A 19937-nucleotide genomic window follows, 5' to 3' on the forward strand; every position below is an offset into this window, starting at 1 on the left:
TCTACAGGCCAGAAATGGGCCTCTGATGATTTTCTAAAGGTCCACCCTGTAAATATGAAAATAAATACCTTTAAGTGTGTGCATGTCTGTGTGTGTATCTGTGTGTGTATTTGGGGGAAAGGGGAATTGGGTAATATTGTGCTAAGCCCCCAGCCAGCCAGCGTTACTTTTTATGTTGCTGTAGCAACGTGTCTCTTGTGAGGTTGTGACCTCAGATGATTACAGTACAAAGCCTATTGGGCCTCGAAAACCCCTTTGAAGATGAGAAGTCTTTGATGGTTTGTATTTATGTAAATCTCCCCGATATGATTTAACCAACTGAGATTGAATGGGGAGATGATTAAAATTGCCCCTATTTGAGAACTCTTTCAATGGAGCCGTTACTCTTTGTTTTTTAAAGAATGCGTTGTATGTGTGCGTGCATGTGTGATATTTGTGTCTTTTATTTAGGAAAATAGCACCACTTTATCAGGGCTTATTTATATCAGCTCTCTTCTCCCAGAGGGAGGAATAGACGGTGGGAGGGAGGGGGAGAGAGAGGAGGGGGACATGGCATTACAGATTTCTATTGGGCTTTTCTCCCCTTTTCCATCTCTCTTTTTTAACAGGCCTTGGAAGTGAATATCTGACGGAGAGAGTTTTTCTGTGTTTCCAGATGATAGATTTAGGAATTTGGGCTACCCCACTGGCAGTCCAGAGCTCGCTGTGAACTCTTCTGTTGAAAATAAAGAATCTTAGTTGAGCTTACTTATTAGTGGGAACCATGCAGAATAAAGGGCCCCTGCAAAGTGTCATATCACAACGATTGTTGCACCAAGCTCACTATTCTCTTCCACCGAGGGGGCACACAAAATTGACATAATGTTGAAATTAAACACACTTAAAGACGGCACCAAATTTTGTTTTCTCTTCTTTGGGGGGGTGTGTGTTGTGTATATGAACCGTGTAGTTAAATGGGAGAGAGAGAGTCCAGAAGGCTTCAGAAGAAAGGGAACCCTGGTGATAATGTAAAATATAATTTCCTTCAGCTTGACGCTCCTCTCCTCCTCTGCACTGCCTCTCTTCCTCTCGTTTGCGCTGCCTCGTCACTCTCTCGCTCGCTCTCTCTCTCTCCACAAAAGATCACTTGATGTATTTTTGTACAGGAATTAAAACGATGCAGGGAATAGGTATTGACAGTTGTTTTGCAACTCTCCCTCCCCACAATTGCTCCTTTTTGTAGCAAAACCTCAGTTTTATTATTTAAAGAGCCTTAATCCTGAATATTTTTATGGTTGCAATTCCCTCTGACATAAACAGTTTGATATCCCCCCCATGTTTCTCTCCATAACTGGGTTTGTGTTAATGGCTACACTCCCTGAGTGTCTGTCCCTGAGTAAAATGCTAATGTTGTTGAACAGTTTGGGTTACGATGTATTTCAATGTGTGGTTATAAATGGATTATAGGCATGGTGATATGAACTTTTCCACCATAAGATTTGATAAATACACGTATAAAGCCAGTTTTGATTTGAGATCTTAGTTAATGGTTTACATGTACATTTTACTTAATGTATACATGAACAAAATGATGATACCTCCAGCTTACCCTCATATAATGCTTGACCATGTATTGCGACTGTGCTGTTTGTGTATGCTGTGGCTGTCTCTCTTCTTGAGAGTAATGGCATCACTAGAAAATTGAGTATTGTGATTTCATATGTGCTTCTGTATTCAGATACGCAATAGCCTTCATTTGTGTGTGTGGTTGTGTGTGTGTGGCTTTTGTGTGTGTGTGTGTGACAGTTTGTTGACAGGTTTCAGCACCACTTGAATGGACGAGCGCTGACGGAGCCCATTCGCCTGGTCACCTTTGTGGAAACCGCTGTGGGCCTGCTCAATTTTAAGGTAAATTACAAACAAAACCACCAGGAAAATGCCTGTGTCAGACGTTTTACTACCTCATTCACTTTTTATTAAAGCTGGCGTCAGACAACGCAACTCTCCAAGTGTCACCGTCCAAATACGAGAGATTCAAAGCGTCCGGACAGTCTCTCTTACATCTCTCTCTCAAGGGTTGAACTCTTTTGTGTTTATTCTGGTTCAGGCATGATGGTAAAGGGCCATACCCTCTCATGAGATAACAATCGATTTAACGTGTAAACTTTTAAAGGTCACGCCCCTCACCCTGTTTGACCTAAAGTCATGAAATTCAGTACATAGGACCTTGACACAGCAAACAGAATTTGCCTCAAGGATCCATGAGGTCCACCATGATGGATTTTCCGCCATTTAGAATTTTGTGAAAAACACTTAAAACGCTACTCCCCTGGCACCGAATGACCGAACTATACAAAACGTAATATATGGCATCTAAGGACAAAGTTCCTAAAACGACCGATAAATGCATATAAATAAATCATGGATATTCGTATTGTAACAAAACAGTACACATGTTCCAAATACTGTGAAGACTCAACATATTCAAGCATATTCAAATTGACTACTGTGGCGCTATAACAGGCACATGTTTATATATCTTAATCTGTTGGACTCAGATTGATGAAATTTGGCACACATGCTCAGGGATGAGTCTAGCTAACCTGTAAAATATGGTTAAGTTTTGCTGAATGCTGGCACTGTTATACATGACAAAGCATTCAAGCAAGCTCATTGTCTCAAAGCGGCCATATTTTTTGAGCTTGAGTCCTGTAAAAAGTTGCATTTAAAGTCATGGGTACATAGAATATATATACATTTGGTGCCAATCAGTCCAGTGGTCCTGGAGAAGAAGACGTTTAAAGTAGTCAACATTATTGAAAATGGTCCAAAATACCTCAAAGTCATAATAATGACTTGTTCGATGTTGAGCTCTGATATTTGGGAAGCGTGGTAAACAGTACAGAAGTAGCTCATCCTGGGGCAATGTGTCCAATTAGTCCTGATGGTGTCCTAGTGGGCACATAGCTAAACCGCGGCAATGTTGCTTGCAGCTTTGGGTCTCATTTGCATTGGGTCTCTTCTGAGTTTTTCCCCTCATCCAGACACTCACTTTGACATGTTTTAGTGTTATCTAAATTGTGATTGTTTTGTCAGGCATCAAAAGAGGGTCTGGTTTTAGTTTGGGCCGACCTTCGTTGGTGAGGGGAAAGGGCACGGTTTGGGGGATTTTGGTGGGGTAACACGCTTTCCTCTTTCTTTTAATGTCTCTTGTGTGTGTGTGTGTGTGTGTGTGTGCGTGCGTGCGGGCTTGTGTGTGTGTGTTTTCTTTCTGGAGAACATTCTGTATCCTTAGCCAGACTGATTCCCTGGGATGGAACAGGGAAGTATGGCTGTGTCACAGTGAGAAGTGAAATTAATTTGGACGCCGACAAAAGCAGCAGACACATTCCGACCGCTCCATGGCTAACACAATAGAGGATCACATTCCTAGGCCTTTTCCCCCTCGCTCCTCTTGTCGTGTGGTAGTCCCAGCTTCACACAGTCTTCTTAGAAGGCGACAGTGTCTAAGACAGAGAGACAAGATGTGCGTGTGTGTGTGCGCGCGTTACAGTAGATAGTGAACACTATAAGTGCAGGTCTGAATGGGAAATATGACCTGCTTGACTGGGTGAGTTGACAGGGTTCATACTTTCCTTGGCTGCAAACACACACACAAACACACTCATATCTGTGTCTTTCTTGTGTCTTCCCCCAGGTTGTGTGTGAGGAAGTACGTCGTCTGGCTCCTGCAGTTGGCCTACACCATGACGGTGTGGTGTTTGGATCTGATGACTTCTGTGCCAGCATAGGTCCTCTGTCATCTCTTCCTCTCTCCTCTCACCTACAATCAATCCTTTTATAACCACCTCTCCTCTCCATCTATGCCCTGTTCTCTGTCCCCTCCTCCCTTCACTGTCTCCTTTTCTCTGTCCCCTCAGCCCCTTCTCTCCACCTCTCTCCTTTTCTATTACCCCCTTCTCTGTCTTATCTCACTTGTCCATTTCTCGTCTTATAGTTCTTGGGCCAGACCCCCGAATTTGGGCCATCGGGCTCACTTGGGGTGACGATGTCTCATAGTGATTTTCTTCACCTGACAGCTCGATCAGTTGTTCAATTTCACTTACAGTACCAGCATGTCAACTGAGCCAGGGGCTCCTGAGTGGCGCAGCGGTCTAAGGCACTGCATCTCAGTGCTAGAAGCGTCACTACAGACCCTGGATCGATCCCGGGCTGTATCACTACCGGAAGTGATTGGGAGTCCCATAGGGCGGTGCACAATTGGCCCAGCGTCGTCCAGGTTCGGGGTTGGCCAGAGTAGGCCTTAATTGTAAAATAAGAATTTGTTCTTAACTGACTTGCCTAGTTAAATAAATAAAGAATCACAGTCAAACGGATTTCAAACAGGTTTTCCGTGCATGCTTGAGATCAGTTCGTTTCAGTTTCAGACCCCTTTACTTTTTCCGCATTTTGTTACCCTTCAGCCTTTTTCTCAAATACGATTAAAATGTTAGTTTTTTCTCATCAATAACCCATAATGACAAAGCGTTTTTGAAATTTTTGCAAATGTATTAAAAATAAAACCAGAAATAACTTATTTACATGCAGTACCAGTAATTGATGTTTCAATTGATCATCCTTGAGTTTCTACAACTAGATTGGAGTCCACCTGTTGTAAAGGGTCGGAATACTTATGTAAATGTGATATTTCCATTTTTTTATATATATATGACTTTGCAAACATTTCTAAAAACCTATTTTTGCTTTGTTGTTATTGGGTATTGTATGTTGATTGAAGAGGGGGGGAAATGATTTAATCCATTGTAGAATAAGTCTGTAACGTAACAAAATGTGGAAAAAGTCAAGGGGTCTGAATACTTGCTGAATGCACTGTATATATACTGAACATAAATAAAATCGCAACGTATAGTATTGGTTTCATGAGCTGAAATAAGAGATCCCGGAAATGTTCCATAGACACAAAAAGGTTATTTCTCTTCAATGTTATGCACAAAGTTCTTTACATCACTGTTAGTTAGCATTTCTCCTTTGCCAAGAAATACTCCCGCAGCCCCATTTTCATATCAGGCGACCCCTAGTTTGGGAACTGCTGCGCTAAGGGCTGTCGACACCTGGATTGTGTAATATTTGCCCATTATTCTTTTTAAAATTATTCAAGCTCTGTGTTGATCATTGCTACACAAACGTTTTCAGGTCTTGCCATAGCTTTTCAAATTGTTTTTAAGTCAAAAGTGGAACTCGGACACTCAGGAACATTCACTGTCTTCTTGGTAAGCAACTCCAGTGTGAATTTGGCATTTTGCTTTACGGTCTTGTCCTATTGAAAGGGGAATTAATCTCTGTGTCTGGTGTAAAGCAGACTGAACCTCTAGGATTTTGCCTGTGCTTAGCTCCGTTCCATTTTTTATCCTGAAAATCTCCCCATTCCTTAACAATTACAAATATGGAGAGCAGTACGTGAAAATATGGAGAGTGGTACACAGTAATGTGTTGTATTGGATTTGCCCCAAATGTAACATTCTGTATTCAGGACAAACGGGTTTATTGTTTTGCCACATTTTTAATAGTATTACTTTAGTACCTTGTTGTAAACACAATGCATATTTTTGAATATTTTTAATCTGTACAGGCTTCCTTCTTTTCACTCTGTCACTTAGGTTAGTATTGTGGAGTATCTCTAACTTTTGTTGATCCATCCTCAGTTTTCTCCTATCACAGGCATTAAACTCTGTAACTGTTCTAAAGTCACCAATGGCTACGTGGTGAAATCCCTGATTGGGGTTTCCATCCTCTCCAGCAACTGAGTTAGAAAGGACAACTGTGTCTTTGTAGTGACTGGGTGTATTAATACATCATCCAAAGTGTAACTAATAACTTTATCAAAGGGATATTCAATATCTGCTTTTTACATTTTTACCCATCTAGCAATAGGTACCATTTTTTGTGAGGCATTGGAAAACCTCCCTGGTATTTGTTGTTGAATCTGTTGTTGAAAGTCACTTCTCAACTGAGAGGCCTTACAGATAATTGTATGTGTGGGGTACAGAGATAAGGTAGTAATTTAAAAATCATGTTAAACCCTTGCAAACAGAGTGAGTCCATGCAACTTATTATGTGACTTGTTATGCAAATGTTTACTCCTGACCCTATGGGGGCTTGCCATAACAAAGGGGTTTAATATTATTTCTCAAGAAATTTCAGCATTTAATTTTTTATTAATTTATACAATTATTGAAAAACATAATTTCACTTTGACATTATGGGGTTTTGTATGTAGTACAGTGACAAAACATAGGAATCTAATCCATTTTAAATTCAGGCTGTAACACAAAAAATGTGGAATAAGTCAAGGATTGTGAATACTTTCAGAAGGAACTGAAAAATGTAACCAAATTTGAAAGCACCACCTTCAACTAATATTTTAAAATAGCCCATATTGTGCCATTGACATATATAATGTGAGGCACCCGGGAGAGGAAGTCACTATCGGAACCGCTACATGATTGTCAAGAGAATAAGCGCCGCAGAAAAGTAGGAGAACAGTGCCAGCCATCCCCTCGCACACAAACTGATTTGAGCGAGGGCAACCTTAGCATGCACCGAGACATACAAGACAACAAACGTGAATATCTTTTAATTCCTTGGGGCACGCTCTACCACTAAGGAACAGTTTAGTTGGCAGTCTTGTGTTCCAATTGTTTGTAGCGTGAATCGTTCCTCTTCACACCGAGGTGAAGTAAATTCGAGCCTCACACTTATCAACTGTGTAAGGCGGGGCTTCCAGCGAGGTGTGGATTTCATTGGCTTTGTCAGGCATAAATGTAGATCCTTCAATCGAAGTTACGAGAGTGCGACTACCCATAGTATCTTTTGCTGAAGTTGACTGACTAAAAGGGCACTTGTTGTATGCTGATATTGTTTGTCATAGTGTAAAATCCCTATTGGAAAAAATAAATGGGATGGAGGGATGAAAGAAAACGTGATAACAGAGAAATATGACATTGCTGCAATGTTAACACACGTTTTCCAACTCTAGGGACTAATTCCTCATTCATAACAACTGGGAATATAGAAAACTCTGACTTTCAACTTCAGTGCATTCAAAACAACTGGGAACTCAGGACTCGTTTTGAACGGTCATCCAACTCTAAATTTCAGGTGGAAAACTCTGGCATCTTTCTAGAGCTCCGACCTGAAAATCACTGATGTCATGATTTGACCTCGTTTTTTCCCCCAGAGTTCCCAGTTGTCTTGAAAGCACCAATAGACTTTCAAGAAAATCACTATGAAACATCGTCACTCCAAGTGAGCCTGGCTGCCCCCCTTGGCCCATGGAATATTATTATCTTTCTCCTCATCCCACCCATCTCTTCTCACTCCTTCTCACTTATCCTTCTCTTTCCATATACACTGAGTATACCAAACATTAGGAACATTTCCTAATATTGAGTTGCACCCCCCTTTTGCCCTATGAATGGCCTCAATACAGATGTCGAAAGCATTCCACAGAGATGCTGGTCCATGTTGACTCCAATGCTTCCCACAGTTGTAAAGTTAGCTGGATGTCCTTTGGGTGGTGGACCATTCTTGATACACACGGGAAACTGTTGCACGTGAAAAACACAGCAGTGTTTCAGTTCTTGGCACAAACCAAATTGTAATTCCTGGCACCTACTACCATACCCCGTTCAAAGGCACTTTTTTAGTCTTGCCCATTCACCCTCTGAATGGCACACATACAATCCACGTCTCAATTGTCTCAAGGCTTGAACATCCTTCTTTAACCTGTTTCCTCCCCTCCAGATTCACTTATTTAACTGGTCAGTCTATGTCATGGAAAGGGCACGTGTTCTTAATAGTTTGTATACTCAGTGTATAGTCAGTCATATGTGACCAACCACTTGATTCGGTCTTATATAGCACAATTTTAAATTGTGTTTTTTACATTGGATGACACAGAGCTACAAAATGGTATATCATATACTGCATTTTTGAGGACAATGGGAAAGTAATTCTGCTTTGAAATTTGATAAACTTTTAACCTACATTTTGAGAAAATGGCCTTTGAATGTTTTGGTACTACTTACTGGAGAACTCTCCTTTGTATAGACGCATTCAGCATTGCTCACACTCTCTTAAGCCAGCTCCACCCATCTCTTTAAGGGTTCACGTGATGTCATGTGCTAAACAGTGAGTAGTGCCGTAAGGATGAAGACTAAAAGTAGTAGCCTACAATAAGGAAAAATTCCAGGTAAACGGAAAGTGTCCAGATAAAATATTTGATCAATATTAGATGACGTTTACCCAGACACACTTGTCTAAACTGATCAGTCATGTGAAAGGAATGCTATAACCCCAGCCACATATTGCCAAGTGGATGGGTCTCTACAGAAGGTGTAAACAGTACAGAGAAATGGTTACTTGCATAGTAGCAATATCAGAAACATATAGTGTCAACATATATAAAATAATATACAGTATGTACAAGAACAATATCAATAATGATATCAGGGATAGACGAGGTAGTTAAATGCACACATCAGAGGTAAAGTGGCTGAGAAGCGGGATAAATAAAATAGTAGCAGCAACGTATGGCCTGTGTGTTAGAAGAGAGTCATGTGAATAGAGGCACTAGAGATAGTGCTGATGACTGGTTCATCCGAACCACGCATGAACAAGGGAATCTATATTCAGAGAGCCTGTTTCTGTCCTGACCTTGACTTTGGTGCAGGGCATGTGATGTCCACAGCCTCTTCATCGCAAAACTCCCTGATATTCTCAAAAAGATACGTTTCTCTAGCTGTGTCCAGTCCAGGTGTTTCTTGTACAGGCAGATCATCTATGGGAGGAAGGATGTCAGCATTGAGCAGCAGCTGAAGCCTGGTCCCGACAGTCCGAACGCTCCTTGGCGATAACAACACCAGGCTCCAGAGCATCGAAGCTGTAAAACAGAAAATAACAAAAAACATTGAGAAGATATTACAACCTTGCATAACATCAATTCACCTCCCGAGTTTAGATAAGAATAATAACCTCATACATTGCAATGAAAATGTTATCCGCCTGAAGTGCTGGTATTGCTTGATCTGTGGCAGTGCCCTGAAGTACGGAGTCAGGTGTTGCCAGCCATAGCTTTCCACTAGCACCGTACCATCCTCCAGTCCAACCAGCTGTGGGATGTTGAGCCCTGTCACAGTGCTGTCCTTCACAACACCAGCAATCTCAGACAAAGTGTTCACTATGGTCTTTCTGAAGCTCTACTTGATGAGGCCGAATCTCCAGTCGGGGGCAAACTTGGTGTGGCCTGTGATCAGGAAGTGAAGGTCCAAACTGTAGTGGAGCTTGTGCTTTTTCAGCTTGGCTGACTTAACAGCTTCTGACAGATTTGCAAATCTGAAGACCTTAGTTGTTCCTCTGGCATTGGCAACACAGGTCTGTCCTGGGCTTAGTGCGTCAGGAATCTCCACAGATTCCTGAAGGAAGACAGCCCGACTGCACTTACCTCTGGAAAATACAGAAATAATGTGAAATCAATAAAAGTTGTGCCAATCATGTTGGAGGACAATTAAATAATCAAAACATGTTGTTACATACCAAGTGTTGTCATTGATTCCTTGTAGAGACGCCACACTGCTGCTTTTGTCACATGGGATGGCAGGAGCTTTCCACCAAAGTGTTTGTGTCCTGGGTGGCATCCTGGTAATACTATTGTATTATCCTCTGCATAGTTGTCCTTGCAAGTCCTCGTGCTTCAGGTGTAACGTGCTTGCTTGGGCCAGCTCTCTTTTTGATGGGAGACATTAGACCATTCTCCTTGTATGACTGGTGGAGGAGAGTCAGGTGTGTTCTACTGATGCTGAAAGACAAATTCCAGATGCAAATATTTTTGCATTATAATACAATAGATGGTCGTAATCACCGTCAGACACACCTGGCTAACTTGATGGGTCGTCAGCTAGCTAGCTAACAGCAAGCTTTAACTCTGGGTCTTTTGTTTAGACATGTAGCTAGCTAGCTAAACAATGAACCATAATCCCAATCCATAGATTACTAGCAATACAAACCAATTGTCATAGCTTGCTAAACCAAACAGGTTCAATGTTAGCTAGTTAGCTAGCTAACATTATCCTATAACTAGCAATGCAAAATGGCATTCTGAGATAACATCACTACACAGTTCATACACGTAATGTTGGCTAGCAAGCCATCCAATGTCAGCTAGCTAGCTAACAGCAAGCCTTACCTTGCAATGAAAACAACTTTCTGACTAAATTAGAAACGTATAATATCTGAAACTGTAGCTAGATTCTTACCCGTATACATGGATGACGCTTCAGGGCAGACTGCAACCCCTTACATTAAATAAGACGTCCTGTGTCGTTTCCATTTTGTTTATACAGCTTGTTTGGTCACTCTGGTTCACACTGACCGTTGCAATGCCATAAGATTCATCAGATCTTTCTCCCTCTCTGTCCCTTAGTTTGAAGATGTATTCCAGAGACAGGTTTTTTATACAACAGCCTTCTGTGTTCTCTTTTCGACTCCCTATGCATTTGCAATCAAACGCCAGAATTCTATTAATTTCCTTATCATACTCTGCCTCTACCAGACATTCCACTGATTTCAAAACTCGGTCAACTTCTTCCATGACAACAACACTGTTGATTGTCGTTTCTTCCCCATCACTGCGTCAGAAGACTCCAAAATGTCTTCTTCAATGAAAATGTTTTTATCTAAATCAGGGATTTCCTCATCGTCTGATTCATTTCCAGAGTCAGAGAGAGTCAGCATGGCACGATCGTCCTCCAGAAAGTAGTCCATCACAACTTTTTCCCCACTGACCTTTGTCGATAGTGCCTGATAAATTCAGGGCAGCAATGTTATTGAGAGCAGTAGCAACATATTTGCTGTTCTCCATGGCTAACATTATATCTTTAGAAAAAACTGCAGTAGAAAGGATTATCTACGCATAACGAGCAGCTCATTTTATAGACACAAGATGCTACACCGCAGACCCAATCTTAAACTCATCTCTCTGCATGTCCAGCCCACTCATGAGCTCAGCCAATCATGGCTAGTGGGAAGGTTATTGTCCTTTTCTGGGGCTAAACCAACTAGGCTCATAATTTAACAACTTTATTCGTATTTACAGATGGCATACAAGTTCGTTATTAACCTCTCTAGAATACGTGGGATGGTAGCGTCCCACCTGTCAACAGCCAGTGAAACTGAAGGGCGCCAAATTCAAAACAACAGAAATCCCATAACTAAAATTCCTCAAACATACATGTATTTTACACCATTTTAAAGATACACTTGTTGTAAATCCAGCCACAGTGTCCGATTTCAAACGAAAGCACACCAAACGATTATGTTATGTCACAGCCAAGTCACAGAAAAACACAGCCATTTTTACAGCCAAAGAGAGGAGTCACAAAAAGCAGAAATATAGAGAAAATGAATCACTAACCTTTGATGATCTTCATCAGATGACACTCATAGGACTTCATGTTACACAATACATGTATGTTTTGTTCGGTAAAGTTCATATTTATATCCAGAAATCGGAGTTTACATTGGCGCATTATGTTCACTAGTCTTCACTAGTCTTCAGAAATGCAATGGAACGCAGGTCGCTCTCACGTGAACGCGCGAGACTGAGCTTGTGGCTGCTGCAGACCTCTGACTCAATCCCCTCTCATTCGGGCCCCACTTCACAGTAGAAACCTCAAACAACGTTCTAAAGACTGTTGACATCTAGTGGAAGCCTTAGGAAGAACAACATGACCCTATAGACACTGTGTATTCGATAGGGCAAGAGTCGAAAAACTACAAACCTCAGATTTCCCACTTCCTGGTTGGAATTTTTCTCAGGTTTTTGCCTGCCATATGAGTTCTGTTATATTCACAGACATCATTCAAACAGTTTTGGAAACTTCAGATCCAAATCTACTAATTATATGCATATTCTAGCTTTTATGGCTGAGTAGCAAGCAGTTTAATTTGGGCACGCTTTTCATCCAAAATTCCCAACGCTGCCACCTACCCTAGAGAAGTTAAGGCACATGAAAGTTCAAGTGTTCCAGAAGGCATTTCTGCCAAAAACGCTTTTTGATAAATAAAATAAAAATATTAAAATGGTTCTCCTGTGAAGTTGTGACTTGCAACATACGCCTAGTTTCCTGAAACGGGTCACATATAAGCATTATGTTTCCCTGTATGGTAAACCTGTGTGTCTATTTGCTCACAGGTATATTTTCCTGTCTATATATTCCTGTAAGCCACTTTGGATAAAAGTGTCTGCTTAATGACATACGTTATAGTATATATTATATATAGTTATCTGTGTCTCCCTCCGTCCAGGTGCCACGCGGACCAAGGATGCCAGGGAGCTGCTGTATGCCCGTCAGAAGGTGGTAGTGACAACCAAGGCCTTCGGTCTACAAGCCATAGACTTGGTCTACATAGACTATAAGGACGGAGAGGGTCTACGACAGCAGGCAAGGGAGGGAGTTCTCATGGGCTTCACAGGTAAATTGAGCCTCCCTCTCAGGAAAGGGAGAAATTAGAAAAGGATAGGTTATTTTAAGCTTAGGTGTTAGATTTAAGGTTACAATTAGGGTTATGTTAAGGTTTAGGGTTAGGGAAAATATCATTTTGAATGGATGTACATTAGATCCACACGAGGATAGAAGAACATAATGTGTGTGTGCTTGTGTAGGGGTGTTAGCCCCTAGCATAGTGAAGCTCAGTGTGTCTAGCCAGGCAACTATGTGCGTGCATGTGTGAGTGAGTGTGTGAGACATGGTGGAATCTTAAATCATCCACCACCATCTCTTATTAGTTTTTTATTATTTTGATGTGAACATTAACATTTTGCAAGTTATTTATTGAAAGAATATTGTGAGGAATGAGAATAATTTATTACATATAGTTGCAATATTGTGATCTATTACTATCTTGCACAGTCATTTGTCAGCATTTTTGTTCTGGTCTATTTGAGTGTTCTATGTTATGAGCAATAACCGTTGATGGAACCGTGTAACACTCCGTTCTACTGAATTACTAGCATGATTTCACACTGGCATTCGTCTTAATTCGCTATGTCCGTAGTCCATGAGTGGACTCCCAATGTTGCCCTGGGACACGTATGGCGCACGTACACACACACACACACAGACAGACACACACAGACAGACAGATGGACAGACTCCCCATGTTGCTGCTCAGTAAAGCCTCTGTGCCAGGTGGGGTTGATTTGTAATGACTTTTCTCAAAAACACACCAACACACATTCATACTATCGATGGCTGTTTTAACATTGTGTAGACTTTCTCTCTGGCCCACATGCCAGCTGATTTCCCCTGACCTCGGTTGCCACCGTTACTCTGACACGGCTGAGAACACCGCAAGAGACACGTGCTGTTCAGTAAAGCTTTCAAGGACCTCTGCTAATTCTGTTCTTACATACACTTGGGTTAGAGTCATTAAAATTTGTTTTTCAACCACTCCACAAATTTCTTGTTAACTAACTATAGTTTTGGCAAGTCAGTTAGGATTTTTTTCCAACAGTTGTCCAACAGTTGTTTACAGTTTTAACTTTTATTTCACTGTATCACAATTCCAGTGGGTCAGAAGTTGACATACACTAAGTTGACTGTGCCTTTAAACAGCTTTGAAAATTCCAGAAAATTATGTCATGGCTTTAGAAGTTTCTGATAGGCCTTGAAATACATCCACAGGTACACCTCCAATTGATTCAAATAATGTCAATTAGCCTATCTTCAAACTCAGTGCCTCTTTGCTTGACATCATGGGAAAATCAAAAGAAATCAGCCAAGACCTCAGAAAAAAGACTGTGGACCTCCACAAGTCTGGTTTATCCTTGAGAGCAATTTCCAAACACCTGAAGGTACCACGTTCATCTGTACAAACAATAGTACGCAAGTATAAACACCATGGGACCACGCAGCTGTACTTTGGTGTGAAAAGTGCAAATCAATCCCAGAACAACAGCAAAGGACCTTGTGAAGATCCTGGAGGAAACAGGTACGAAAGTATCTATATCCACAGTAAAACGAGTCCTATATCGGCATAACCTGAAAGGTCGCTCAGCAAGGAAGAAGCCACTTCTCCAAACCCGCCATTAAAAAGCCAGACTATGCACATTACATTTTACATTTACATTTAAGTCATTTAGCAGACGCTCTTATCCAGAGCGACTTACAAATTGGTGCATTCACCTTATGACATCCAGTGGAACAGCCACTTTACAATAGTGCATCTAAATCTTTTAAGGGGGGGGGGGAGAAGGATTACTTTATCCTATCCTAGGTATTCCTTAAAGAGGTGGGGTTTCAGATGTCTCCGGAAGGTGGTGATTGACTCCGCTGTCCTGGTGTCGTGGGGGAGTTTGTCCCACCATTGGGGGGCCAGAGCAGCGAACAGTTTTGACTGGGCTGAGCGGGAACTGTACATCCTCAGTGGTAGGGAGGCGAGCAGGCCAGAGGTGGATGAACGCAGTGCCCTTGTTTGGGTGTAGGGCCTGATCAGAGCCTGGAGGTACTGAGGTGCCGTTCCCCTCACAGCTCCGTAGGCAAGCACCATGGTCTTGTAGCGGATGCGAGCTTCAACTGGAAGCCAGTGGAGAGAGCGGAGGAGCAGGGTGACGTGAGAGAACTTGGGAAGGTTGAACACCAGACGGGCTGCAGCGTTCTGGGTGAGTTGTAGGGGTTTAATGGCACAGGCAGGGAGCCCAGCCAACAGCGAGTTGCAGTAATCCAAACGGGAGATGACAAGTGCCTGGATTAGGACCTGCGCCGCTTCCTGTGTGAGGCAGGGTCGTACTCTGCGGATGTTGTAGAGCATGAACCTACAGGAACGGGCCACCGCCTTGATGTTAGTTGAGAACGACAGGGTGTTGTCCAGGATCACTCCAAGGTTCTTAGCGCTCTGGGAGGAGGACACAATGGAGTTGTCAACCGTGATGGCGAGATCATGGAACGGGCAGTCCTTCCCCGGGAGGAAGAGCAGCTCCGTCTTGCCGAGGTTCAGCTTGAGGTGGTGATCCGTCATCCACACTGATATGTCTGCCAGACATGCAGAGATGTGATTCGCCACCTGGTCATCAGAAGGGGAAAGGAGAAGATTAATTGTGTGTCGTCTGCATAGCAATGATAGGAGAGACCATGTGAGGTTATGACAGAGCCAAGTGACTTGGTGTATAGCGAGAATAGGAGAGGGCCTAGAACCGAGCCCTGGGGACACCAGTGGTGAGAGCGCGTGGTGAGGAGACAGATTCTCGCCACGCCACCTGTCAGGTAGGACGCAATCCAAGCGTGGGCCGCGCCGGAGATGCCCAACTCGGAGAGGGTGGAGAGGAGGATCTGATGGTTCACAGTATCGAAGGCAGCCGATAGGTCTAGAAGGATGAGAGCAGAGGAGAGAGAGTTAGCTTTAGCAGTGCGGAGCGCCTCCGTGATACAGAGAAGAGCAGTCTCAGTTGAATGACTAGTCTTGAAACCTGACTGATTTGGATCAAGAAGGTCATTCTGAGAGAGATAGCGGGAGAGCACATGGGGACAAAGATCGTACTTTTGGAGAAATATCCTCTGGTTTGATGAAACAAAAATAGAACTGTTTGGCCATAATGACCATCGTTATATTTGGAGGAAAAAGGGGGAGGCTTTGTAAACCAAAGAACACCATTCCAACTGTGAAGCACGGGGGTAGCAGCATCATGTTGTGGGGGTGCTTTGCTGCAGGAGGGACTGGTGCACTTCACAAAATAGATGACAAAGTGTGTGTGAGCAAGGAGGCCTACAAATCTTACTCTGTTACACCAGCTTTGTCAGGAGGAATGGGCCAAAATTCCCCCAACTTATTGTGGGAAGCTTGTCGAAGGCTACCCGAAACATTTGACCCAAGTTAAAGCATTTAAAGGCAATGCTACCAAATACTAATTGAGTGTATGTAAACTTCTGACCCACTGGGAATGGGATGAAAGAAATAAAAGCTGAAATAAATCATTCTCTCTACTATTATTCTGACATTTCACATTCTTAAAATAAAGTGGTGATCCTAACTGACCTAAGACAGGGAATTTCTACATGGATTAAATGTCTGGAATTGTGAAAAACTATGTATATATGTACTTGGCTAAGGTGTATGTAAACTTCTGACTTCAACTGTATTTATAGCTTTGTTTGTGTTCTATGTCCTGTGTTTTACATTTTTTTATTAGGTGTGCTTGCTGAAGGCATACTTCAGACTTTTAATTATTATTATTTAGCACCCTACTCCTCTTATACCATTTACGCTAGAAACGCCGTTCAAACTTTAAAACGTGTGGACTGGTCTGAATTGAGTTGATTGTATAGAACTTTTCGATATGTTTTATACTTTTTAAGTTACAAATGTGTTGTCCTCCATTCACTTAATGTTATTTCCTCACATTCTAAATCTCCCCATCACTCCCAACATTCTATTCACTGTAAAAGCAACAATACAACTTTTGACACAAATCAGCTACATGACAGCTTTTCTAACAACTTTAACAAAAAGTTAGACATCTGCATCTACTTCTCTGCTATTAAAATCTGGCAACCGAAACAAAATATATTATACAGTTCTAACGATACAGCTGATTTAGTAACTGCATTAACACATTTTCTACCAACTTTTCTAAACAACTCCTGTTTTGACCACTCCCCCAACAATTCAGACAAAAACATAGATTGAATGAAATCGTTCTCTACTTCTCTGCTTTTCAGACCTGAGAATGGATTAGGAATAGCTTCTACAGATAGAGCAGTTTTAGGAACCCATCAGTTGCTCGCTTTCTAGATGCAGTAAGGGATGTTAGCAGCTAGCAGATGTATTATTTAGCAACAACAGCTACAAATTCGAATAAATCTGCATCACGTTTTTAAGTTCACTTTCCTTGCTTTGTCTAACAATACTATCATGAATCAAGCAAATAAGTTTTGTGTGTCAGAGTGCAATATTTATTTAGTATTAAAGCACAAACGTACTGTATGTTAGCATGTTTTTCACACTGACTTTAGCCATTGCGGAGGCAGGCCAGCCACTGTTGCCTAGCAACAACTGCATTGGACAACAACTGCCTCCATTCACTCCTTTCATATTTCACCAGATCACTTCTCATTGCACTTCTTTCAGTTTTCACAACTGTAGTGTAGACACTGACCACAACTACTGAACCACACAACTAGTGAACACAACCACACAACTACTGACCAAAACTACTGACCAGAACAATTACAGGTCATAACATTTACATTTTACATTTAAGTCATTTAGCAGACGCTCTTATCCAGAGCGACTTACAAATTGGTGCATTCACCTTATTACATCCACTGGAACAGCCACTTTACAATAGTGCATCTAAATATTTTAAGGGGGGGGGGGGATGAGAAGGATTACTTTATCCTATCCTAGGTATTCCTTAAAGAGGTGGGGTTTCAGGTGTCTCCGGAAGGTGGTGATTGACTCTGCTGTCCTGGCATCGTGAGGGAGTGTGTTCCACCATTGGGGAGCCAGAGCAGCGAACAGTTTTGACTGGGCTGAGCGGGAACTGTACTTCCTCAGTGGTAGGGAGGCGAGCAGGCCAGAGGTGGATGAACGCAGTGCCCTTGTTTGGGTGTAGGGCCTGATCAGAGCCTGGAGGTACTGACCACTGACCACAACTGCTAAACACAACTGCTGACCACAACTACTCAAATCAAATCAAATGTATTTATATAGCCCTTCTTACATCAGCTGATATCTCAAAGTGCTGTACAGAAACCCACCCGAAAACACCAAACAGAAAGCAATGCAGGTGTAGAAGCACGGTGGCTAGGAAAAACTCTCTAGAAAGGCCAAAACCTAGGAAGAAACCTAGAGAGGAACCAGGCTATGAGGGGTGGCTAGTCCTCTTCTGGCTGTGCCGGGTGGAGATTATAACAGAACGTGGCCAAGATGTTCATAAATGACCAGCATGGTCGAATAATAATAATCACAGTAGTTGTTGAGGGTGCAACAAGTCAGCACCTCAGGAGTAAATGTCAGTTGGCTTTTCATAGCCGATCATTGAGAGCATCTCTACCGCTCCTGCTCTCTCTAGAGAGTTGAAAACAGCAGGTCTGGGACAGGTAGCACGTCCGGTGAACAGGTCAGGGTTCCATAGCCGCAGGCAGAACAGTTGAAACTGGAGCAGCAGCATGACCAGGTGGACTGGGGACAGCAAGGAGTCATCATGTCAGGTAGTCCTGAGGCATGGTCCTAGGGCTCAGGTCCTCCAAGAGAGAGAAAGAAAGAGAAAATTAGAGAGAGCATACTTAAATTCACACAGGACACCGGATAAGACAGGATAAATACTCCATATATAACAGACTGACCCTAGCCCCCCGACACATAAACTACTGCAGCATAAATACTGGAAGCTGAGACGGGGGGTCAGGAGACACTGTGATACCCCCGGACAGGGCCAAACAGGAAGGATATAACGCCACCCACTTTGCCAAAGCACAGCCCTCACACCTCTAGAGGGATATCTTCAACCACCAACTTTACCATCCTGAGACGAGGCTGAGTATAGCCCGCAAAGATCTCCGCCACGGCACAACCCAAGGGGGGGCGCCAGCCCAACTACTGACCACAACCACACAATTACTGACCACAACTACTTACCACAACCACACAACTACTGAAACAATCAACTACTGACCAAAAACTGACCACAACTACTGACCAAAACCACACAACTACTGACCACAACCACACAACTATAGACCGCACATCTACTGAACCACACAACTACTGACCACAGCTACACAACTACGGACCAAAACTACTGACCAGAACAACACAACTACAGGTCATACTACTGAACACAACTACTGAACACAACAATACAATTACTGACCACAACTATTGACCACAATGACACAACTACTAACCACAAAAACTGACCACAACTACTAACCAAAACCACACAAATACTGACCACAATGACTGACCACAAACACACTACTAGTGACCACAAACACACAACTACTGACCACAACCGCACCACTACTGACCACAACCCCACAATTACTGACCCCAGCCACACAACTATTGACCACAAACACATAACTACCTACCAAAACTACTGACCACTACAGACCACAATACTGACCACAGCTGCTGACCACAACCAAAAAACTACTGAACATACTTACAAAACTACTGACCACAAATACTGACAATTTTCCCCAACTTTTTCTAAACTGTTGTTTTGACCACTCCCCCAACAAGCCAGACAAAAACTTAGAGCTTATGAAATTGTCCTTTTACTTCTCTGCTTTTCAAATTTGAGAACGGATTAGGAATAGCTTCTACCAATCAATAGATAGAGCTGTTTTAGTAACTCATCAACTGCTCTCTTTCTAGATGCAGTAAGTAAGTCATGTTAGAAGCTGCAAATTCCAATAAAAAAATGTCCTTGCTTTGTCTAACAACACTATCATGAATCTAGCAAATACGTGTTGTTGGTCAGAGTGCAGTATTTATTTAGTATTAAAGGTGAATTTCACCCTGGGGGAGTCTAGGTCAGTGAGATGTGTTTTACACATACGTATGTGTTTTACACATACACTACCATTCATACACTACCATGGTCCTTCTGTAGCTCAGTTGGTAGAGCATGGCGCTTGTAACGCCAGGGTAGTGGGTTCGATTCCCGGGACCACCCATACGTAGAATGTATGCACACATGACTGTAAGTCGCTTTGGATAAAAGCGTCTAAATGGCATATATTATTATTATTATATATTATTATTATTATTCAAAAGTTTGGGGTCAATTAGAAATGTCCTTGTTTTCCATGTAAACATACATGAAATGAGTTGCAAAATGAATAGGAAATATGGTCAAGATGTGGAAATTGACTCCAATGAAGCGTTGTCCACAG

The 19937-nt window shown here is 42.3% G+C and overlaps 2 protein-coding genes across 7 annotated transcripts in view; one reads left to right on the top strand and one right to left on the bottom strand.

Moving 5' to 3' along the window:
- LOC127915127 (uncharacterized) overlaps positions 1-19937 on the bottom strand; it is a 1101500-nt gene that overhangs the window by 183189 nt on the left and 898374 nt on the right. For 5 of the 6 annotated variants that reach the window (XM_052493995.1, XM_052493992.1, XM_052493991.1 and 2 more), the window contains exon 2: positions 15293-15400. Coding sequence is in view for 1 of the 6 variants with exons in the window: in XM_052493996.1 (XP_052349956.1) it covers positions 14305-15054 (750 nt within the window). In the remaining 5 variants the exon portion in view is untranslated. Of the gene's footprint in view, positions 1-14104; positions 15100-15292; positions 15498-19937 lie in introns of those variants that run through there. The other variant, XM_052493996.1, reaches the window with a different exon arrangement.
- Positions 1-19937, top strand: part of clybl (citrate lyase beta like) — a 215893-nt gene that overhangs the window by 163801 nt on the left and 32155 nt on the right. Inside the window, exons 4-6 of the mRNA XM_052493987.1 lie at positions 1786-1887; positions 3677-3770; positions 12343-12510. Of these exons, the coding sequence (XP_052349947.1) occupies positions 1786-1887; positions 3677-3770; positions 12343-12510 (364 nt within the window). The remainder of the gene's footprint in view (positions 1-1785; positions 1888-3676; positions 3771-12342; positions 12511-19937) is intronic.

This window comes from Oncorhynchus keta, chromosome 34 (assembly GCF_023373465.1).
Source record: "Oncorhynchus keta strain PuntledgeMale-10-30-2019 chromosome 34, Oket_V2, whole genome shotgun sequence".
Taxonomy (NCBI): domain Eukaryota; kingdom Metazoa; phylum Chordata; class Actinopteri; order Salmoniformes; family Salmonidae; genus Oncorhynchus; species Oncorhynchus keta.